The 17,940-nt window shown below is 38.1% G+C and overlaps 1 protein-coding gene across 4 annotated transcripts in view; it reads right to left on the bottom strand.

The window, feature by feature from the left end:
- SHPRH (SNF2 histone linker PHD RING helicase) overlaps window positions 1-16,883 on the bottom strand; it is an 85,905-nt gene extending 69,022 nt beyond the window's left edge. For 2 of the 4 annotated variants that reach the window (XM_068551094.1, XM_068551095.1), the window contains exons 1-4: window positions 16,656-16,883; window positions 6,478-7,141; window positions 3,769-3,898; window positions 1,681-1,899 (exon numbers count right to left, since the gene is read on the bottom strand). In XM_068551094.1, the coding sequence (XP_068407195.1) occupies window positions 1,681-1,899; window positions 3,769-3,898; window positions 6,478-7,113 (985 nt within the window). In that variant the 5' untranslated portion in view covers window positions 7,114-7,141; window positions 16,656-16,883. Of the gene's footprint in view, window positions 1-1,680; window positions 1,900-3,186; window positions 3,397-3,768; window positions 3,899-6,477; window positions 7,142-16,655 lie in introns of those variants that run through there. The other 2 variants (XM_068551097.1, XM_068551096.1) reach the window with 2 other exon arrangements.
- Between the last annotated feature and the right edge of the window lie 1,057 nt (window positions 16,884-17,940).

Here is a 17,940-nt window from a genome sequence, read left to right as displayed (position 1 = left end):
TACACATTTTATCATTCCGTTTGTTTCAAAAACAGGCAAAACTAATTTACGGTGACAGTGGTTGCCTCCCGAAGGGACTGAAGTAGGAGAACTGACTGGCAATTATGGAAGTTGCTGGGGTGATGGAAATACTTTATGTCAGCCCTGTATGATAGAAATATTAAAAGAAACAGGTAAAATTAATTTTAATAGTTGTTTTCATTTAGCCCAATATAATCAAAATATTATTTCAATATGCAATCAATATAAAAATTAGTAGTGAGATATTTCACATTCTTTTTTTGGTACTATTTGAAATCTAGTGTGTATTTTAAACCTACTGCACATAATTTGGACAACCACGTTTCAAGTCTCAAGAGGCATGTGTGGCCAGTGGCTACTTTTGAAAAAGTCTGGTTCTATGTCTTAACTGAGTTGCTGGTTTCACAGATGCATAGATTCATCAAAACCTATCAAACTGTGCCCTTAAGGTCTGTGCATTTTACTGTATGTAAGTTACACCTTAATCAAATTCCTTAGTTGAAAAAAATTATTTCATTTTGGAGAAAAAATAATCCAGTCTGTGGTAAACTCTACAGAGCTAACCATTTCTTAAACAAATATAAGAAAAAAATACAAGAGAGAGGAGATAAAACCTATGGACTAAAAGCAACTTAAGAGACAACAACTAATTCCAATATATGGATGTTATTTGGTTTCAGATTTGAACAAACTATAAGAGGCAGAAATAGAGAGAAAGGAGGGAAGGAAGAGAGAGAAATTTGGTGATATTAAGGAATTACTGGGTTTTAAAATGCATTGTACATATATTTATATCTGTTTAAAAGCTCCTTTATCTTTTAATGAAATAAACTGAAATATTAACAGAAGAAATGATACAATATGTGGGATTATTATTTCAAAATAATTCAAAATATTGGAGGAGGAGGAAGAAGAAGAAATAATACTGGCTATGAACTGATATTTCCAAAATAAAAAGTTAAAAAAAATAAAGTTTGTTGGATAAAAAAGTGGGAGAAATAAGAGCTATTCATCACTGATTAAAATAAATCTATATAGGAAGAATGAGAAATAGTTAACACTTTACTTCCTAGAGTCATGTAAAAATCTCATCTTGTGTCCATGCCTTTAAAGACAATGATACAGAAGTGCACAAATGACTCCCATAAATCTACTACTTTTATGAAAACACTTACTAGATGGTGTTTCATTTTATTATTTATTTTGTGGAGTAAAGAAAATAAATGCAAACCTAGGAAAATTAGATTAGTCACACGTAAGTCTCCTACTTTTGTAAATTTGCTTTCTGTCCCTAACATTCATGATTAAATTGTAAAGCCTTTTACATATATTAGGAAGATTCCATCTGATCAGGTTACAAAAGCAATTCCTGGTTGAAAAGGCATGTAAAAAATCTCTTGGTTTTTAAAAATTCCAATCAAGGCAGCCTTTACTTTGGCTGGAAAAATCAGTTTGAACTTTTATGGATGAGGGAACTCAAAAATGAATTTCTCTAGATTTCAATTTTGAAGGATTTCTTAGAAAATAATTTTGTTCATAGTAACACCCATTCTATCCTATGTTTTCAATATGATTTGTTTACTGATCGATTTCCCCCTACCCTCTCTCTCATATAATCCCTCTGATCAATTTGCCTTTCTTTAAGCATCTTATACTTGCCACTAGCAGGGGCGCTTTTGAAATGCTCTTGTTGTAGCATCCAATTGACAGCCTCTCTTTGGTATGGTCTCAACACAGGAGTCAGTGCAGGATGCTGGACATCCACTTGGATGGACGGAGTTTCTTGCTGATGTGTTCGCTTCACAAAGTGATAGAGCTCATCAATGTCCTGTCCCTCTGGCTCACTCTCTGAATCTTCCTCATCCTCTTCCAACACATCTGTATATCCAAGAACAAATGTACTCAAAACAACCCCATCCACATTTATAACTATAAGCAATTCTTATTCCAAGAACATACCATGCATTCTTCCACCTCTGGGGCCTTGCTTAGTATGTTTTTTGACTGATCAAAAATTTACCCATCCATCCTTCAAGATAATTCAACTGATACTTTTTCCATGACATTTTCTTTTGCTTTCCCTGATCAGAATTAATATTCTCCTCTGTGTTCATGCAATACTCTTATACTTTGGATATAGTAACACATTGCAATCTGTCTGGTAATACAATCACTTGTGCATATTCATCCCTTCCCCACTGAACTGTAATGCTCTTTGAGAGCAAAGGCTGTCTTGTTTTTATAGCTCCTCAGAGCAGCTAGCACGTGCTTGCGCACTGTAGATGTTTAATAAACATCTGAGGAACTGAACGTGAATATCTTTTGCAGTTTGTAAAAGGATAATTTATTTCACTTTTACATCTTAACATAAAAAAAATCCATATGCAGACAATTTTTCTATGTCTAATAAGACAAGGATTCCCATTCTATTTCTTATGCTAAAAAGGATAGGTATTTGGTAGCAGCACCAGCAGCCAATTAGGAGATTAAGGGCTTAAACCATCAATACAAATTTGTAAGAATTTCAGACTCATTTGTTGGGCACAATTGCCCTGTGGAAGAAGATTCATGCCTACAACATGAAAAAAAAAATCCAAACTCTTGAACAAATTTACAAACCCCATTAGCTAAAGCTAATGATTTATTACTGAAAGGTTTCAAATAGGCCTACACACATTTATAGAACAGGCCTCACTCATATGCCCTCAAATAAAAACTGTACCATAAAATACATAATTTACTTTTTTCAATAAAAATTATGTCATATTAAGATTTTCAAAAGTTTACAATTAATGTGTAGTTACATGCTTGGTTATTTCAGACTGTTAGTATAGGTGTATACTCTAGTATTAATAACTAAATTTGAAGTTTTCCTTTAAAATCCTTTAAGTTTTCCTTTGAAAAGTTCAAATTTTATTATTTTTCAAAGGCAGAATAATGGAATTCTTATCCTAACTTTAAAAATTCTAGGTGTACCTAAAATCATTCCTTCCAATTTTAAAACCAGTGATTTTTCTCCTTTTAAGTCTTTAACATGCAAAATGATTTACTATTATTAGTTATTATGAAGCTTTGCAAAGAATGTACTGCAGAAACAATTCAATAACCAAGCTCAGAAACTGATTTCCCAAATATTCCAGTATAAAAATGTTCTATAATTTGCACCTGAAATAAGGCTGACCCACCATGAGCAGGACTTGGAGAATCTGAGCCGTTTTTCCAGTAGTGTTGATGGGCTGCATCAAGCCATCCACACTCTCCCTTGGGAACCAACGGCAGACAACTCTGCAACTGCAGTCCTGACCAAGGATGCAACGTCTTGCCAAGAAACAGTAGCAAAGTTAACTGGTCTTTATGGGAAGCAGGCTCTTGAGATTATTTGTCAGACTGCAAAGGAGAGGTGGAATAAAGGCCAGCCAAGAATCTCTGGCCATGACAAAATAAAAAAGCACAGGAATAATGCAAAAATTCCAATCAGCTCAGATCCCTTTAAATTCTGCCTATTGACTCCATAAACATTTCTTGAGTAATTACTATAAGCTAAGCACATTATTAAGCAAATAAAGACAAAAATTATAGAAGTAGGGGCATTTCGGATAAGTATAATTTTGTCATATAGCAATTTTATGAAGGTTTAATTTTTACTATGGTTTTAGTAGCTGTTTTTCTGGTTGTTATGTATAGGATTTGGGGGAAAACCCACAGTTCTTCAGTAGTAGCAATTTTAAAGTTTACTTTAAATATTACCTGGAATAATAAAATTGTATAACTTTTCCATCACTCTCTTCATGAGTTGATTGAACTTTTTCATTCTTGAGTTTGCATCACTCAGAAAATCTAGTTTTGCTAGGCCACCTTCCAAAAGATAAATTCCAACCTACATAGAATTAATCAACATAAAAATAGTTTTGATTGTACTATACCATTTTTGAGGACATAAGAAAAACATTTTTTAACATCATCATTTTTAAAGGTATTCACAGTATTTACCCCACAAACACTAAATATATACCTACCAAATCTCCCTTAGATGTTTTCACTTTCAATAACAAATTCATTCTACAAATGCAGTACCTACTATGTGTGATGCACCATTTAAGTAGCTAGAAAAAAAAAATATTTCCTTAACTGGAACTGAACCTGGGAGACTGTGATGAGAACACTAATTCTACCAATCAAGTCAATGATTTCCCAACTGGATGATCATCAGAATATTCAATGAAGCTGGTTAAAAATGCAGATTCCCCCAGAAGATTCTGATGCACATGACAGGATTCTTAAGCACGGTTAGGTTTGGGAATCCCTATTACTAGATCAAACACTAAAATGTATAGGAAAACAGACCTTGATTAAGGTTATGTAGCTTGAGTCTAGTGAAACAATGTAGTATGAAGTTTTGTAGTCAAAATACTTGAATTTTAATACTGGCATTGATATTTAAGAGCTAAATAAACAAACAAAATGATTGATTTATTCTGACCCAAATGGGGAGAAGCCTATATGAGATAGCCCACTTAGTACAATTTTAAAACTTCCTAATGGTAGATAATCAATAAACACAGTTTCCTTCATTTTCCTGTATTATCCTGAGCTTGATTCCCTAATCACTGAGATTCTCATATTTTTTCACTAAAGAACAAGAATCAACCAGCATTATACAGGAATAAGTGGCAAAGATTATTTTTCACTACTTATACTCTGCTTTGTACCTAGAGATGGCTTGCTATAGCAGCAAAAAGTGTTTAAATGTTTATAAAAATTGGGATTAGGGAAGACAGAACAGATCAAGATTTGGTGTGTGGGTGGGAGAAGTGGACAGAACACAGGCATACAATCCATGAATTCTTACATACTTGTTATCCCTGAGCCACAGTTTTTGGCACTCACTATCAGCAAAGAGAGGGAATGCTTGGTTGTATAGTTAGACTGTACAGGGAAGAATTAATTACAATCTAATGCTTCTAAATTTTCTCCTTTCCTTCTGTCAATTCTGAAACTATAAATAGGGCTATCGATATAATTGCCTTTTTTAAAAAAATTTATTTATTTTAATTTATTTATTTTTGGCTGTGTTGGGTCTTCGTTTCTGTGTGAGGGCTTTCTCTAGTTGCGGCGAGCAGGGGCCACTCTTCATCGCGGTGCACGGGCCTCTCACTGTCGTGGCCTCTCTTGTTGTGGAGCACAGGCTCCAGACGTGCAGGCTCAGTAGTTGTGGTTCACGGGCCCAGTTGCCCCATGGCATGTGGGATCTTCCCAGACCAGGGCTCAAACCCGTGTCCCCTGCATTGGCAGGCAGATTCTCAACCACTGTGCCACCAGGGAAGCCTGATATAATTGCTTTATAATGTGAGAAATGTGTAACACAGTTTTCAACTGAACAGAGGTGAATTTAACATTTTAGAATTTCTTTTCAAGTTTTAGCATGAAGGCATATAAACCTGCTTCATAGTTTACAAAGTACATTTACTTACATTACCTCACCTGATTCTCAACACAACCGTATGAGGTAAAAAGAATGAGTACTACTTACATTTCGTACAAAAAGAAGCTGAAATTAGGGCCTTTAAATGATTCACAAAAAGTTACTTGGCTAGTGAATAGCAGAGACTGAAATGAATGGTAAATTTATTCATTCATTTACTGAAAATCTGTTTAGTACATGGTATTTTACTGGGCTGTGAAGACAATAAACTTCATAGTCTAGTGAGGGGGAAAGATATAAAATGTAAGTACACTACAAGTGACCAAGGCAAAAATAAGCATATGTGTTAGATATTATGGGGGAAGAGCATGGAACACCATCCATGGAGTTTAAGAAAAGATCTCCTTAGGTGAAGTAAACTCTGAGCTGAACATTAAGCAATGACCAGGAGTTAGGAGGGACGTGGAAGGAACAACCCAGGCAGAGGGAAGTGTGAGAGCAAAAGCAGAGATGCAAAAAGACAGCAGGGTATCTGCAGGAAACAAATTAATTTGCACTTTCTGGGGCAAACTAAAAAGCAGAGTGATTAAGAGTTGAGGCTGGAGAAGGAGACAAAGGCCTATCAAAGGAGAGACTTATATGCCAGATTATCATTAATTCTAGAGGCAGTAAATAGACTAGAATTCCATTTGCATTCATATCATACCAGCCCAGAGACAAAGGAAATGAAGGAGTTGAAAAGGCAATATTAAAGGATTGCTGCAGGAAGAGAAAGAGATAATGAGGACCAAAACAAGTCACTGAGAGTAGAACTGGAAAGGGCGAACCAGGAAGATCCTGAAAAAAGAGCAGCCTGAAAATGATTAGCTATAATATACATTTTTTATAGTTATTGAATGTCCCAAATAAAGCGTACTTTGACACTTAATAATGAGAGGCTTATTGCTGGCTTTCCAGACCTTCCTTCTAAGTTAATTTCAAAATGGGCTGTCTGATGCAGAAGAACCTTAAAAGACACTACAGAAATTGCATACCTTGATAATGTGATTTCCTTCTGGTTTTTGGTAAAGTTTTATTCTTTTCTTCTTTTGCAGCCACCCCAAATCTTCTAACATTTCACCACTGAAGGATGATTCCACTTGAATACCTTTGTCACAAATACTGATTGGCTCGTTGAGTCCTCTTTCTTTTTTCTCTACATCTTCGCATTCTGAATGAACATAGATCACAAACTGATAGCTCGACTCTGAACTCATCAGGGTAAAACTCCTTTCAGAAAAATTTTCAATTAAACTCTGTTCAGGAAGAAGCTGAAGAGTTAATTCCCCTAGAAATGCTTTCCAAGAATTATCAAAGTGATAGGGAGAAATCACAATATTCAGCTTTAGAGACAAAGGGGAAAAAATGCCACCAGTCTCTTCTTCAACTGATTTTGAGACGCTCACCACTTCTGAACACCTCTTCTTATCTTTGTGAGCCACTTCTTCCTTTAGACTGTCATCTAGGATGATGCAGTGAGCAGAAGAGGAGTCCAAGCCTGGGCAGCACTGCTCGTCATCAGTTAAGGTGAGAGGTTCATTCCTTCTGTCCTCATGCATATTCCAACGAAGCTGCTGTTGCTTCTCTTCATCTACCCTCACTGGAGGAGCACGTTTCCGTCGGCTGCTCATTTTCAAGTTATCTTGGTAAATGTGAAGTCTAGAAGACAAACGCAACAGTAGGCATTCTAAGAGAGGATTTTAGTATTAAAATACTCCCAGATGAGAAATTCAGCATAGAAAAATAATCCCACACATAACATGAAATCTTCAGAGACACACATAAGGTAATGGATAATTTTTTTAATAAGTCAAATACGGCTTTGGAACACACTGACTATAATCTCATGTATCATATAAATTCTAATGGTCTTATTGGTCTTCTACAGATAAATTTAATATAGATAATTTGTTGTTTAAAATAAAATAAGTTCTAAAAATACATTTAAGGAGCAGCATGAGAGTAAGGTAGATCTCTCAGATACCCTGGAAATGCTTATTTGAAAACTTTTAGTAACATTTGGATTCATATCATCACCACAGAATTTCAATTTTGTTTTATAATCCCAAAGAGTTAACAAAACTTCATTTGACTCTTACATAACTTAAAAATCCCTAAAAATATATCTTCTTTTTCAAAAGAGGAAGATGAAAACATAGAAATGTATTTCTTTTTGTGAATCAGCATATAAAAATAATAAGAGAGATAGCTGGGCAAGAAATAAGGTGGTGATGGCAACCAGGGGAAATAAGGCAGAGACAATAAAAGAAGAAAATTTAAAAATATAGGGAAAAAGAAAAGAAAGCTTTGTCATCTCAAAAGAGGAAACTGGGCTAAAAGCAGTCTATATAAGGTAGGCCCTAAACTACGTTTCCCAAAAGAATAGCCAATTCCTATACGTAGCATAAAACAACTCAGAGAAGTTAAATCACAAAGTCATAATGATGGTTGGTGCCTATTCCAATTTATTCCAACCATGGAGCTGGGGGGAAAAAAAAAGGATGTATAAACAAAATTTGTCTTCAAGTGCAGTTTAAGAAATATTCTCAGAAAAGGGAACCCTCTTGCACTGTTAGTGGGAATGTAAATTGATACAGCCAGTATGGAGAACAGTATGGAGGTTCCTTAAAAAACTAAAAATAGAACTACCATACAACCTAGCAATCCCACTACTGGGCATACACCCTGAGAAAACCGTAATTCAAAAAAAGTCATGTACCACAATGTTCATTGCAGCTCTATTTACAATAGCCAGGACATGGAAGCAACCTAAGTGTTCATCAACAGATGAATGGATAAAGAAGATGTGGCACATATATACAACGGAATATTACTCAGCCATAAAAAGAAACAAAACTGTGTTATTTGTAGTGAGGTGGATGGACCTAGAGTCTGTCATACAGAGTGAAGTTAAGTCAGAAAGAGAAAAACAAATACCGTATGGTAACACATACATATGGAATCAAAAAAAAAAAATGGTTCTGAAGAACCTAGGGGCAGGACAGGAATAAAGACGCAGACATAGAGAATGGACTTGAGGAAATGGGGAGGGGGAAGGATAAGCTGGGACGAAGTGAGAGTGTCATGGACATATATACACTACCAAATGTAAAATAGATAGCTAGTGGGAAGCAGCCGCATAGCACAGGGAGATCAGCTCGGTGCTTTGTGACCACCTCGAGGGGTGGGATAGGGAGGATGGGAGGGAGATGCAAGAGGGAGGACATATGGGGATATATGTATATGTATAGCTGATTCACTTTGTTATAAAGCAGAAACTAACACACCATTGTAAAGCAATTATACTCCAATAAAGATGTTAAAAATATATATATAACATATATAGAAAAACAAAAAAAAGAAATATTCTCAGTAATTCCACTTTTAAATAAAATCCAGTCAGGTATTCGCTGAGTCCCCAGTAAGTATTCAACACCGTGCTGTATTTGAAGAGAGGATATAAAAGAAGTATAGATCAAACCATGGTCTTTAATTCAGTACAGATGACAAACTGAGCACACAGAGCAGTCTATATCCCTCCAGCTCCACTAACTCCCCATCCTTAATTACTCTGCTCCAAATCTAGCCCTGTTTAAGATAATACAAAACAAGGGGAAATCTCAGCTGACCAGAAACTTTGAGGTATTCCTAAAGAATGATACAGAGGGAATCAGACCGGAAAGCTGAGTGACAGCGTGAATGTATTAGCACAAAAGATGGGAGCATCATCAAGAGGGCTGCCATGCTCAGTGGTGGGGGACCTGGTAGTGGAAACCAAAGCGAGTCCAGGGCTACAGCACAGATAATAGTAGAACAATAAAGTGGGAACCCACAGGCCCTTACCTGCCCTATTTCTCCCAAAGGCAAGGTAGCTGTGATGGGGTTATCTGTTTTCTGGTGAGAGTGGTGCCTAAACCGGAAAGATGTCCTTTGCCACTGACTAAAGAAAAAAGGATGGCAATGGACTCTGCCTATATGGAGGTCTCACCAACCTCCCATTCTCACTGAATACAACAGAAAACAAGTCTTACATCTGCTCTGAGCCTCCCCTTAAGCAAACTGTACAAGCAGAGACAATGAAAGGTAAAGTGGGGAATCTGAACCTCAAAGATGAGTTCACAATCAACAAACATGAAGGGATCTCCAACAGGAGAATAAATGAACAAAGAAACTTTCACCCAAACAGATGGAGCAATCTGAATAAGAACTTTATAAAACAGTCAACATCATTATATCCTCAGGGAGATAACATATTGTTTTCATGAAACAGAATCAGGAAGTCATAACACAAAAAGGTGGCTATTAAAAAAACTGACTGGCAATTTTAGGAAAGCAGATTATATTACTGGATATTTTCGATCCACAGTTGGCTGAATCTGTGGATGCAGAATCTGCAGACATGGAGGGCTGACGTATCTTTAAAGAAATGAAGGTGAAAAAAATGACAAAAGCCAAGAGAATTCACTTGCAGACCCACATTTACAAGAAATGTTAAAGGAAGTCCTCACGAAGGAAAATGATATTAGATGGAAATTTGGACCTACACAATGGAATAAAAAGCATTGTGAATGAAAAATATGTGCATAAATATGTCTTTTTCTCTTGTTTTTACATTCTTTAAAAGATAACTTTAAAAATTTTTTATTATGAAAATTGTCAAGTCTACATAAAAAGAGAGAAAATAGCTTAGTAGTATAGTCATAGAGATATACATACTATGTACTATGTTTATGGACTGGAAGACTCAGGATGCCAAAATGTCAATTCTTCGATATTGATCTACAGAGTCAAAGTAATCTCATTCGAAATCCCAACAGGCCTTTTTTTTCTTTTCTTTTTTTTGTAGAAACTGACAAGCTGATTCCCTAGAACTAGAAGAGTCAAAATAATTTTGAAAAAGAAGAGTAAAGTTGAAAGATTTAACAATGACTCCAGGACTTACACTGACAGTAATCAAAACAGTGTGGTAATGATATAAAGATAGACATATAGACCAATGGAACAAAATAAAGTGTCCTGTAATAGACCCACATAGCATGGTCAATTGATTTTTGAAAGAAATTCAAAGGCAATTAATGGGGAAAGAATATCCCTTTTAATAGATACCTCTATGCAAAAAAAAAAGAGGACCTTGATTTTTACCTCCCCACACACATAAAAGCTAACTTGAAATGGATCATAAACTGAAATATAAAAGCTAAAACTGTAAGGCTTCCTGAAGAAAACTGAAGAGAAAATCTAAGTGACAGTGGATTAGGCCAAAAAAAAAAAAAAAAAAAAAAATTTAAATAGGACACAAGAAGCAGAGACTATAAGAAAATGATAAATTAGGCTTTAATGAAATTAAATACTTTGGCTCTTCAAAAGATATTGTTATGAAAATGACAGGGGAAGCTGCGGATGGGAAACAATATTAGTAAAACAAATACCTGATGAAAGATTTCTATGTGGAATATATAAACAACTCTTGCAAATCAATAGTAAGAAAAACAACCTTATTAAAAAAATGGACACAAATTTTGAACAGTCGTTTCACCAAAGAGGATCTATACGTTGCAAATACTGTAAGCACATGAAAATATCTTCACCATCATCAGTCATTAAGGCATTTCAAAGTCAACCCATAAACCACAATGAGAAACTACATATCCAGTAGAATGATTAAAATTTAAAAGACTGAGGATGTAGAAGAACTAGAACTGAACTCTCCAGCATTCCAACAGGAAAAGTCTGTCAATTTCTTACAAAATTGAATATACATTTTCTGTGCAGCTATTAATCCCACTCATAGGCATTTACCTAAGAGAAATAAAAACACAGAATCATAAAAAAGACTTAAACTTGAATTTTTAAATAGCAGTTTTATTAATAAAAGCCTACAACTGGAAACAACCCAAATGTCCATCACCTGATGAATGGATAAACAAATGGAATACTACTCATGATAAACTATTGATACATATAACAACATGGATGAATTTTTAACACATTATACTAAGTGAAGGAAGCCAGAAGTGAAAGACTACACAGTGTATGATTCCATTTATATGAAATTCTAGAAAAAGTAAAAATCTAGTGACAGAAAGCAGATTAGTGGTTACCAGGGGCCAGGAAGTGGTAAGAGGTGACTGACAGCAAAGAAGCAGAAGGGAAACCTTTGGGGTGACAGAAATGTCCTACTGGTGATCACATGATTGTACACATTTGTCAAAATTCATCAAACTGTATATGTAAAATTGTTGAATTTTATTGCATGTAATTTACCTTAATAAAACTAATTTAAAAAGCAGGACTTCCCTGGTGGTGCAGTGGTTTAGAATCCGCCCGCCAATGCAGGGGACACGGGTTCGATTCCTGGCCCGGGAAGATCCCACATGCCGCGGAGCAACTAAGCCCGTGCGTCACAACTACTGAGCCTCCGCTCTAGAGCCCGCGAGCCACAACTATTGAAGCCCGTGTGCCTAGAGCCCGTGCTCCGCAACAAGAGAAGCCACCACAATGAGAAGCCCGCGCACGGCAACGAAGAGTAGCCCCCGTTCGCCGCAACTAGAGAAAGCCCACGCACTGCAAGGAAGACCCAACGCGGCCAAAAATAAATAAATAAATAAATAAATAAATAAATAAATAAACTAATTTAAAAAGCAAAGACAAAAAGTAGGTGCAGAAGTGATTTAAAAACTGTAAGAGAATATTAAGAATAGCTTTATTCTAATAAACTTGAAAAATCTAGATAAAATGTGTAATTTACTAACAAAATGTAATGAATAAAACTGGTCCAATAAACAGAAGATCTGAATAGAACAATAACCATAAAAGAAACAAATAATATTACTTATCTACCTAAGATCTACCTCATTTCCTTGTTGACAGAACCTTTTTCTTATTTAGGAACACGTTGGCCTTGTGACTTAAAAGAAGAGTGGTTTCCTCCGTAGTCTCAAGGAAGTTGTTTGTGCAGTCCAATAAGGATGCCACTAGCTTCCTGTGGCTATTTAACTTTAAGCTAAAAAAAGATTTGAACTCAGCTCTTCATTCTCACTAACCACACTTCAAGAGCTCAAAAGCCATATGTGACTAGTGGCTACTGTACTGGACAGTGTAAATATATAGAACATTCTCATAATTGCAAAATGTCTATCAAACATTGCTGGTCTAAGTCAATCATGAGAATTCCACTCCCTCAACCAGTGCTTGGTTTATGAATATGCAGGTGGTGATCTATCTCTGACTATAGTTAACTACTTCTCAAGCATCTTATCGCCTCTATTATCTTGGATAAGAGATCAGAATCATATAGGGAGCTCTTAATAACCTAAGTGCTTATCTGTGTCCGGTTCTCCTCAGAGCACAGGCTGGAATACTGGAATTGGGTCACTCTGCTGAAGTTAGGTTATTCCAGTTTATCAGTTAGCTACTGTCATAAATATGCTGTATAACGCGCCACCCAAAGCTCTGCCTTGAGACAGCAGTCATTTATTCTCACAGATGTGCAGGTTAGCTGAGGGCTGGCTGAGCTAGGCTAGGTTTCGGGAGAAGCGGACCGGCTCTGCTTAATGTAGTCCTCATCCTTCTCCTGGGACCAGAAAAAAAAACCCAGGAATGTTCTTATGGCAGTGACTGAGGTGTAAGAGTACCAATCCAACCAAACAGGTATTCTTCTGTATTTGGTCAGGGTGAAACCACTAAGGTTCCACAGGCCAAAGCGAGTCACATGGATGGACTCAAAGTCAAGAGGTGGGGACATATATTACACTTCTTTATGGGTGGAACCGCTCATGGCAAAGAGCGTGGATATGAGGTAGGGGATGGGGAGGGAACTGGGCCAGTTACACAATCTATCACACCCATCACAGTAATATTAGTAACATGGTAATTATGGAATCATTAACTCTAAAAGCCCCCAAAGCAACTGGCTAAAGTGTCTCACATCTGCAAAGCAATCTGGTTTACAGGAGAGAATGTGGGCTTTGAAGTCCTATCAATAGATTCTAATTCCAGCCTTGGCACGTACAAATTATCTAGCCTCTGTGTATGTACAAGAGCACAGCAACAGAAATTTAGCATATATTCAGTAAGTGGTAGTTGCTATTATCATCACCCTGAGAACACTATAAACTATATTTTATAAGAACCAAACTTTACAGTGGCAGGATGGGGGACTATAGATCAGCGTGTTTCAAATTTGACTTACATTAGAATCACCTGGAGGAAATTTTAAAAATCCTGATGCCTGGTACTACCCCAGCCAATTAAATTATAATCTCTGGGGCAGGGCCCAGGCACTACCTCCATTATTTTTTAGGCTCCCTAGGTGATTCCAGCATGCAGCCAGGTTTGAGAAACCTCGTTATTGTTAGCCAGCTGCCTACTAAAATCCACTTCTTTCTTTCCAAAGTATAGTATAGATGGGAAATGTCTGCTCAACTGGTGCTGCATCTCTAGTAATCCATGACCATTTTGAGCGAATCAATTGCGAAGAGAGGTTAACATGTGCCCTTTCTCTTACAACAGTCTTGTAATAGAGATATTATTGAATCAGAACACATTCCTTCAACTCTCTGTTCTTTTCTCTGATAAGGCTCATCCAGTATCTTTTAAGTGATATATACCACGAAAATTTGCACATTCTTTCAGATGTTTGCTTCCAATCTGATTCTTCTAATATTATAGAAGTATTTGTCAATTACAATGATAAGCTGAAGAAAAATAAAGACCAGGGTTTCTAGCAAGGCTCTCGTTTTGTTCAGTTCTCTACTGAGCAAACATTCATGATCTGCCTTCCCTCCACCCCACCATCCTCTTTTGGTTGACTCTTTTTCTAGCAGATCCTTATCTAGGGATAACTCTTGAACCAAAGAAGATAATATTTGATCAAAGCTACTTATAACCATAATGTTAACTGGTAGCTAATAAGTCAAGTACTGGTAAAATTCCATATATCTCCAATCATTTTCCAATTCTAAATCTTTCTCCTTGTTTTCTTCATACCAGATGAATCTCATCTTTGATGATTCTGCTTCTTCTTCCTCCCCGCTAAATATCAGTGTTTGGGTATAACATGATTATACGCAGCTTTCTATATGGACCACATTTTTACTGTCCCTCACTTAGATGTAAAAAGCCTTTTGCTTGAAATGCCCTTTCATGCTTTTCTGCCTATCGCTGTCCTAACCTCCCCACCCATGACCAGGTATGCTGAGTTAAGGGCCTCTCCTCCTTGATCCCATCTGCCACAGTGTTCTTAACTGTTTGACTTTGAACTGCTTGAAAGCTGGGCAGGAATAGTATCCTATTCAGCATTGTACTCCCAATGCCAGGTCAGTGTCAGGATGGAAATGATATACAACGTAGTGTGAACCAAAGATCTCTAATTCCCTGAATACCCTCTCTCTTTTTAAGGACCTAGTATAGTACTTTACTCATATTTCTTTTTGGAAAAAATCTCTCTTAACCATATTCTAAAAGACTATAGGTACTGTGAAACTACTCCTTACTATTTCTGGCCCAGAATGAGACAGAGAAAACTGACTGACCTGTATCTTTAACAGAAAACAAAGATAGATTGCTAGAAGAGTAAACATAAAATGTTAAGTTACTAAGACAATACAACAAATGGATATCAATTAAACTTATTCAGGTTCTTTCCTCTCCAAATTATTAGCTCTTCATTAAAAGACACATACCAATCCTGAATTACCACAAATCCATGGCAGGCCTGGGTTTAGGCTATTAGGGGAACAAAAAGTATACACATTTGAGATATTGCTGTCCAAGGTTAGCCTTATGCAAGTGAAGCCCAATCACTACTGATAACTGAAAAGTTCTCAGTGACCTAGCATTACCACAATCTTCTTCTGCAGTGATAATCCCAGTAGGCTGAGAGTATTTTCATCTACTGAACTCTAGAACATATGTTAGTCACAGATACTTAGAAAATGCCCTCATAAGATTTTTCACCAGCAGATTGTTTCCCCCGAATCTTTCTAGCCTGAACTCTTAGTAAAAGATTTGTTTTAATAATCCTGTAAGTACAGTTCTTTAGGCTGGACAAGAAGAGGATATATATACATATATATAGCATCCTTCAAAACTAAACTATTTTATTCTCAACTGCCAGCTTATTGGCTAAGTGGACCTTGTAAACTCCAGGAAGTGCCAGCTTTTGCAGTACAGGAACACTTATCCCACAACTGTTCACTACCACACTACTTCCAGCATGATTACTGATCATAAATCAACTAGTCTTTTTGGTGACAGTACAGATACTATGGATCATTTCAATTCATGGGAGTTTCATCATTCTTGCTATCACCCAACCGAATAGTAAAAAATAGCTTTAATGACTTTAAAATTATTATTTTTTTGTTCCGTTAAAGCCACAAGTTAATTTAAACACAAGTAGCAAAACACCAAACATCTAGGATTTTTACCTCATGGCTAATGTCAAGTCACTTAGAAAAAAGACACAAGCTTAATGGCCATTATTTAATAATACTGTTTATCTGACAGTGACCGTCAATCATCAGAAAACACATCTTGGTTCTGGAAACTAGCAACTACCACGGAGTCAAAGTGTACAACGTGCACTGGTGGTTTTGAATGCGAATGTAATTAATATGACTCCAGAGGCAACTGAGAACTTTCAGACTAACTTGGCCTCGGCCTCCCCTTTACTACATTACAACTCCGCCCACCAAGAAGCTAGGCAGCTGCCCAGTTCCAAGTCTCCAGGGGCATATCTGCGGCGAATAGTGATACCCACTCAGTTTTCTTCCGAAAGACTCAAAAGCGGTTCGAGGAGTCTGAGGAGGGCTGTCAGCGCCGATCGCTCCCAGCAGGCCGGGCAAACAAGCTGCCGCGAGGCGGAGGAGCGCGATCACAGCCCCCGGGGCGCTCGAACAAGACACTGCAGGCCCCAGCCCCCGGGGAGAAGCACAGCCTCCTTTCCCACGGCCCCACCTCGTCCCGGGGGAGCCGCGGCGGTCCACGGGCCCACACGTCTGGGATGGGGAAGGGTCGGGGGGGGGACTCGCGCTGCGGCTCCCTCTCAGCCTTTTAGTTTCCCGGACTCCAGAACAACAGAGTCCTCCCTCCCTGGGACCTCCGTCTCTGTGCAGAGACACCTTCCGTCCCCGACCTCTGACCCCTGACCCTCCATCACCCAAGCGCCTACCTAGACTCGTTCTCCAAGCCCCTAGAGCTTCTCTGCACCAAGGCCCGGGGCCCTCTAATGCCCCCGCAGGTCCCGGGCACGCATTCGCCACCCAGCGAACATCCGCCTGAGGTGGGCACGCGCGATTTAGGCTGGCGTGTGTTGCGGTTCCTGGGGGGGCCCAGAAACCACAGCTCCTAGGTGCCGGGCGCGCTGGAGCGTGCGGTCAAGGTGAACGCGCACGTAGGAGCGCCCCGCCCCCTTTGTCCGGCAGTGGCTTCATGAGTGTCTTCTGCGCAAGTCCACACGGTTAGAGACTCTCGAAAGACACGGTTGAAGTCTCGCGATAGCTCGACACCAAGACATTGGAGAATACAGGATTGGCTGGAACCTCTAAGGAGGAGGCGGGGCTCTAAGCGGATTTAGAAGTGAGCGGGGTTCCCGGCTGAAGGGGCGAGGCTCCCTGCGGAAGGGAATGGGACCAGCTTGAAGCGAGTGATAGATGTAAGAGTTGTGGCTTTAATAAAAAGACAGAAGAGAATTCTGCAAATGCACCTTTTAAATTGTTTCCAGAAAGCAGCCACTAATTAGTTACGGATGAAGCTTATCTCCCTCAGAAAAGTGATTTTAAAAGACTTTCCAGGGAGATGTGAGTAAATATTTTAAGATGAAAAAACTACACGTATTGTGCTGAAGCTGGCCTTCCAATATCTTAGTCTTTTTCCTTCTCTTCACTGAGTGGTAGCCGCTTTTCTTGGAGGTAGGCTTATGCCTAGATAACTGGCATAACTGAGAGGCTTCGGGGCCAAGAGCCTGAAAAATAACCCTCAGGAACATGGGGCACTCAATGATTGAGTACCTAATAAGGACTCAGCATTATGCTGTGGAGTGGCGTCTTGGCCTGTGTGATCACAGAAGGACAAAAGTAAGTTCTTGCCTATGGGAGCATCCGTTAGCTGCGGAGATAGTCCAGAGTGGTCCATATTCTTTAGACCTCTAAAATAGCCTAAGAGAAGCCATTTGAATAAACGAAACCACGTAGAATTCAGTGGAAATCAGTGACCTTATCCAAGTCTTCATAAGGCAAGTTGAAAAAGAAGTGCTAGTGCTGGAGCAGTAGGCAAGCAGAGTCCCTCTTCGTTGGAGAACTGATCCTTTTACTAAGTATTGATACAAGACATAATGGAGCCTTTCTTTTGGAAGTGTAATTTGAAACTCCGTATTTAAACGTTTATTGTGCTGTAAAAGGTTATCTTTGATAGTTTTATGTCACATTTCACCATTGGAGCAGAAAATTAAGCTCATA

The sequence above is a fragment of the Eschrichtius robustus genome, chromosome 9 (assembly GCF_028021215.1).
Source record: "Eschrichtius robustus isolate mEscRob2 chromosome 9, mEscRob2.pri, whole genome shotgun sequence".
NCBI lineage: Eukaryota > Metazoa > Chordata > Mammalia > Artiodactyla > Eschrichtiidae > Eschrichtius > Eschrichtius robustus.
Note: the sequence above shows the minus strand (reverse complement) of the source record. Positions and strands in the feature narration are given on the sequence as shown.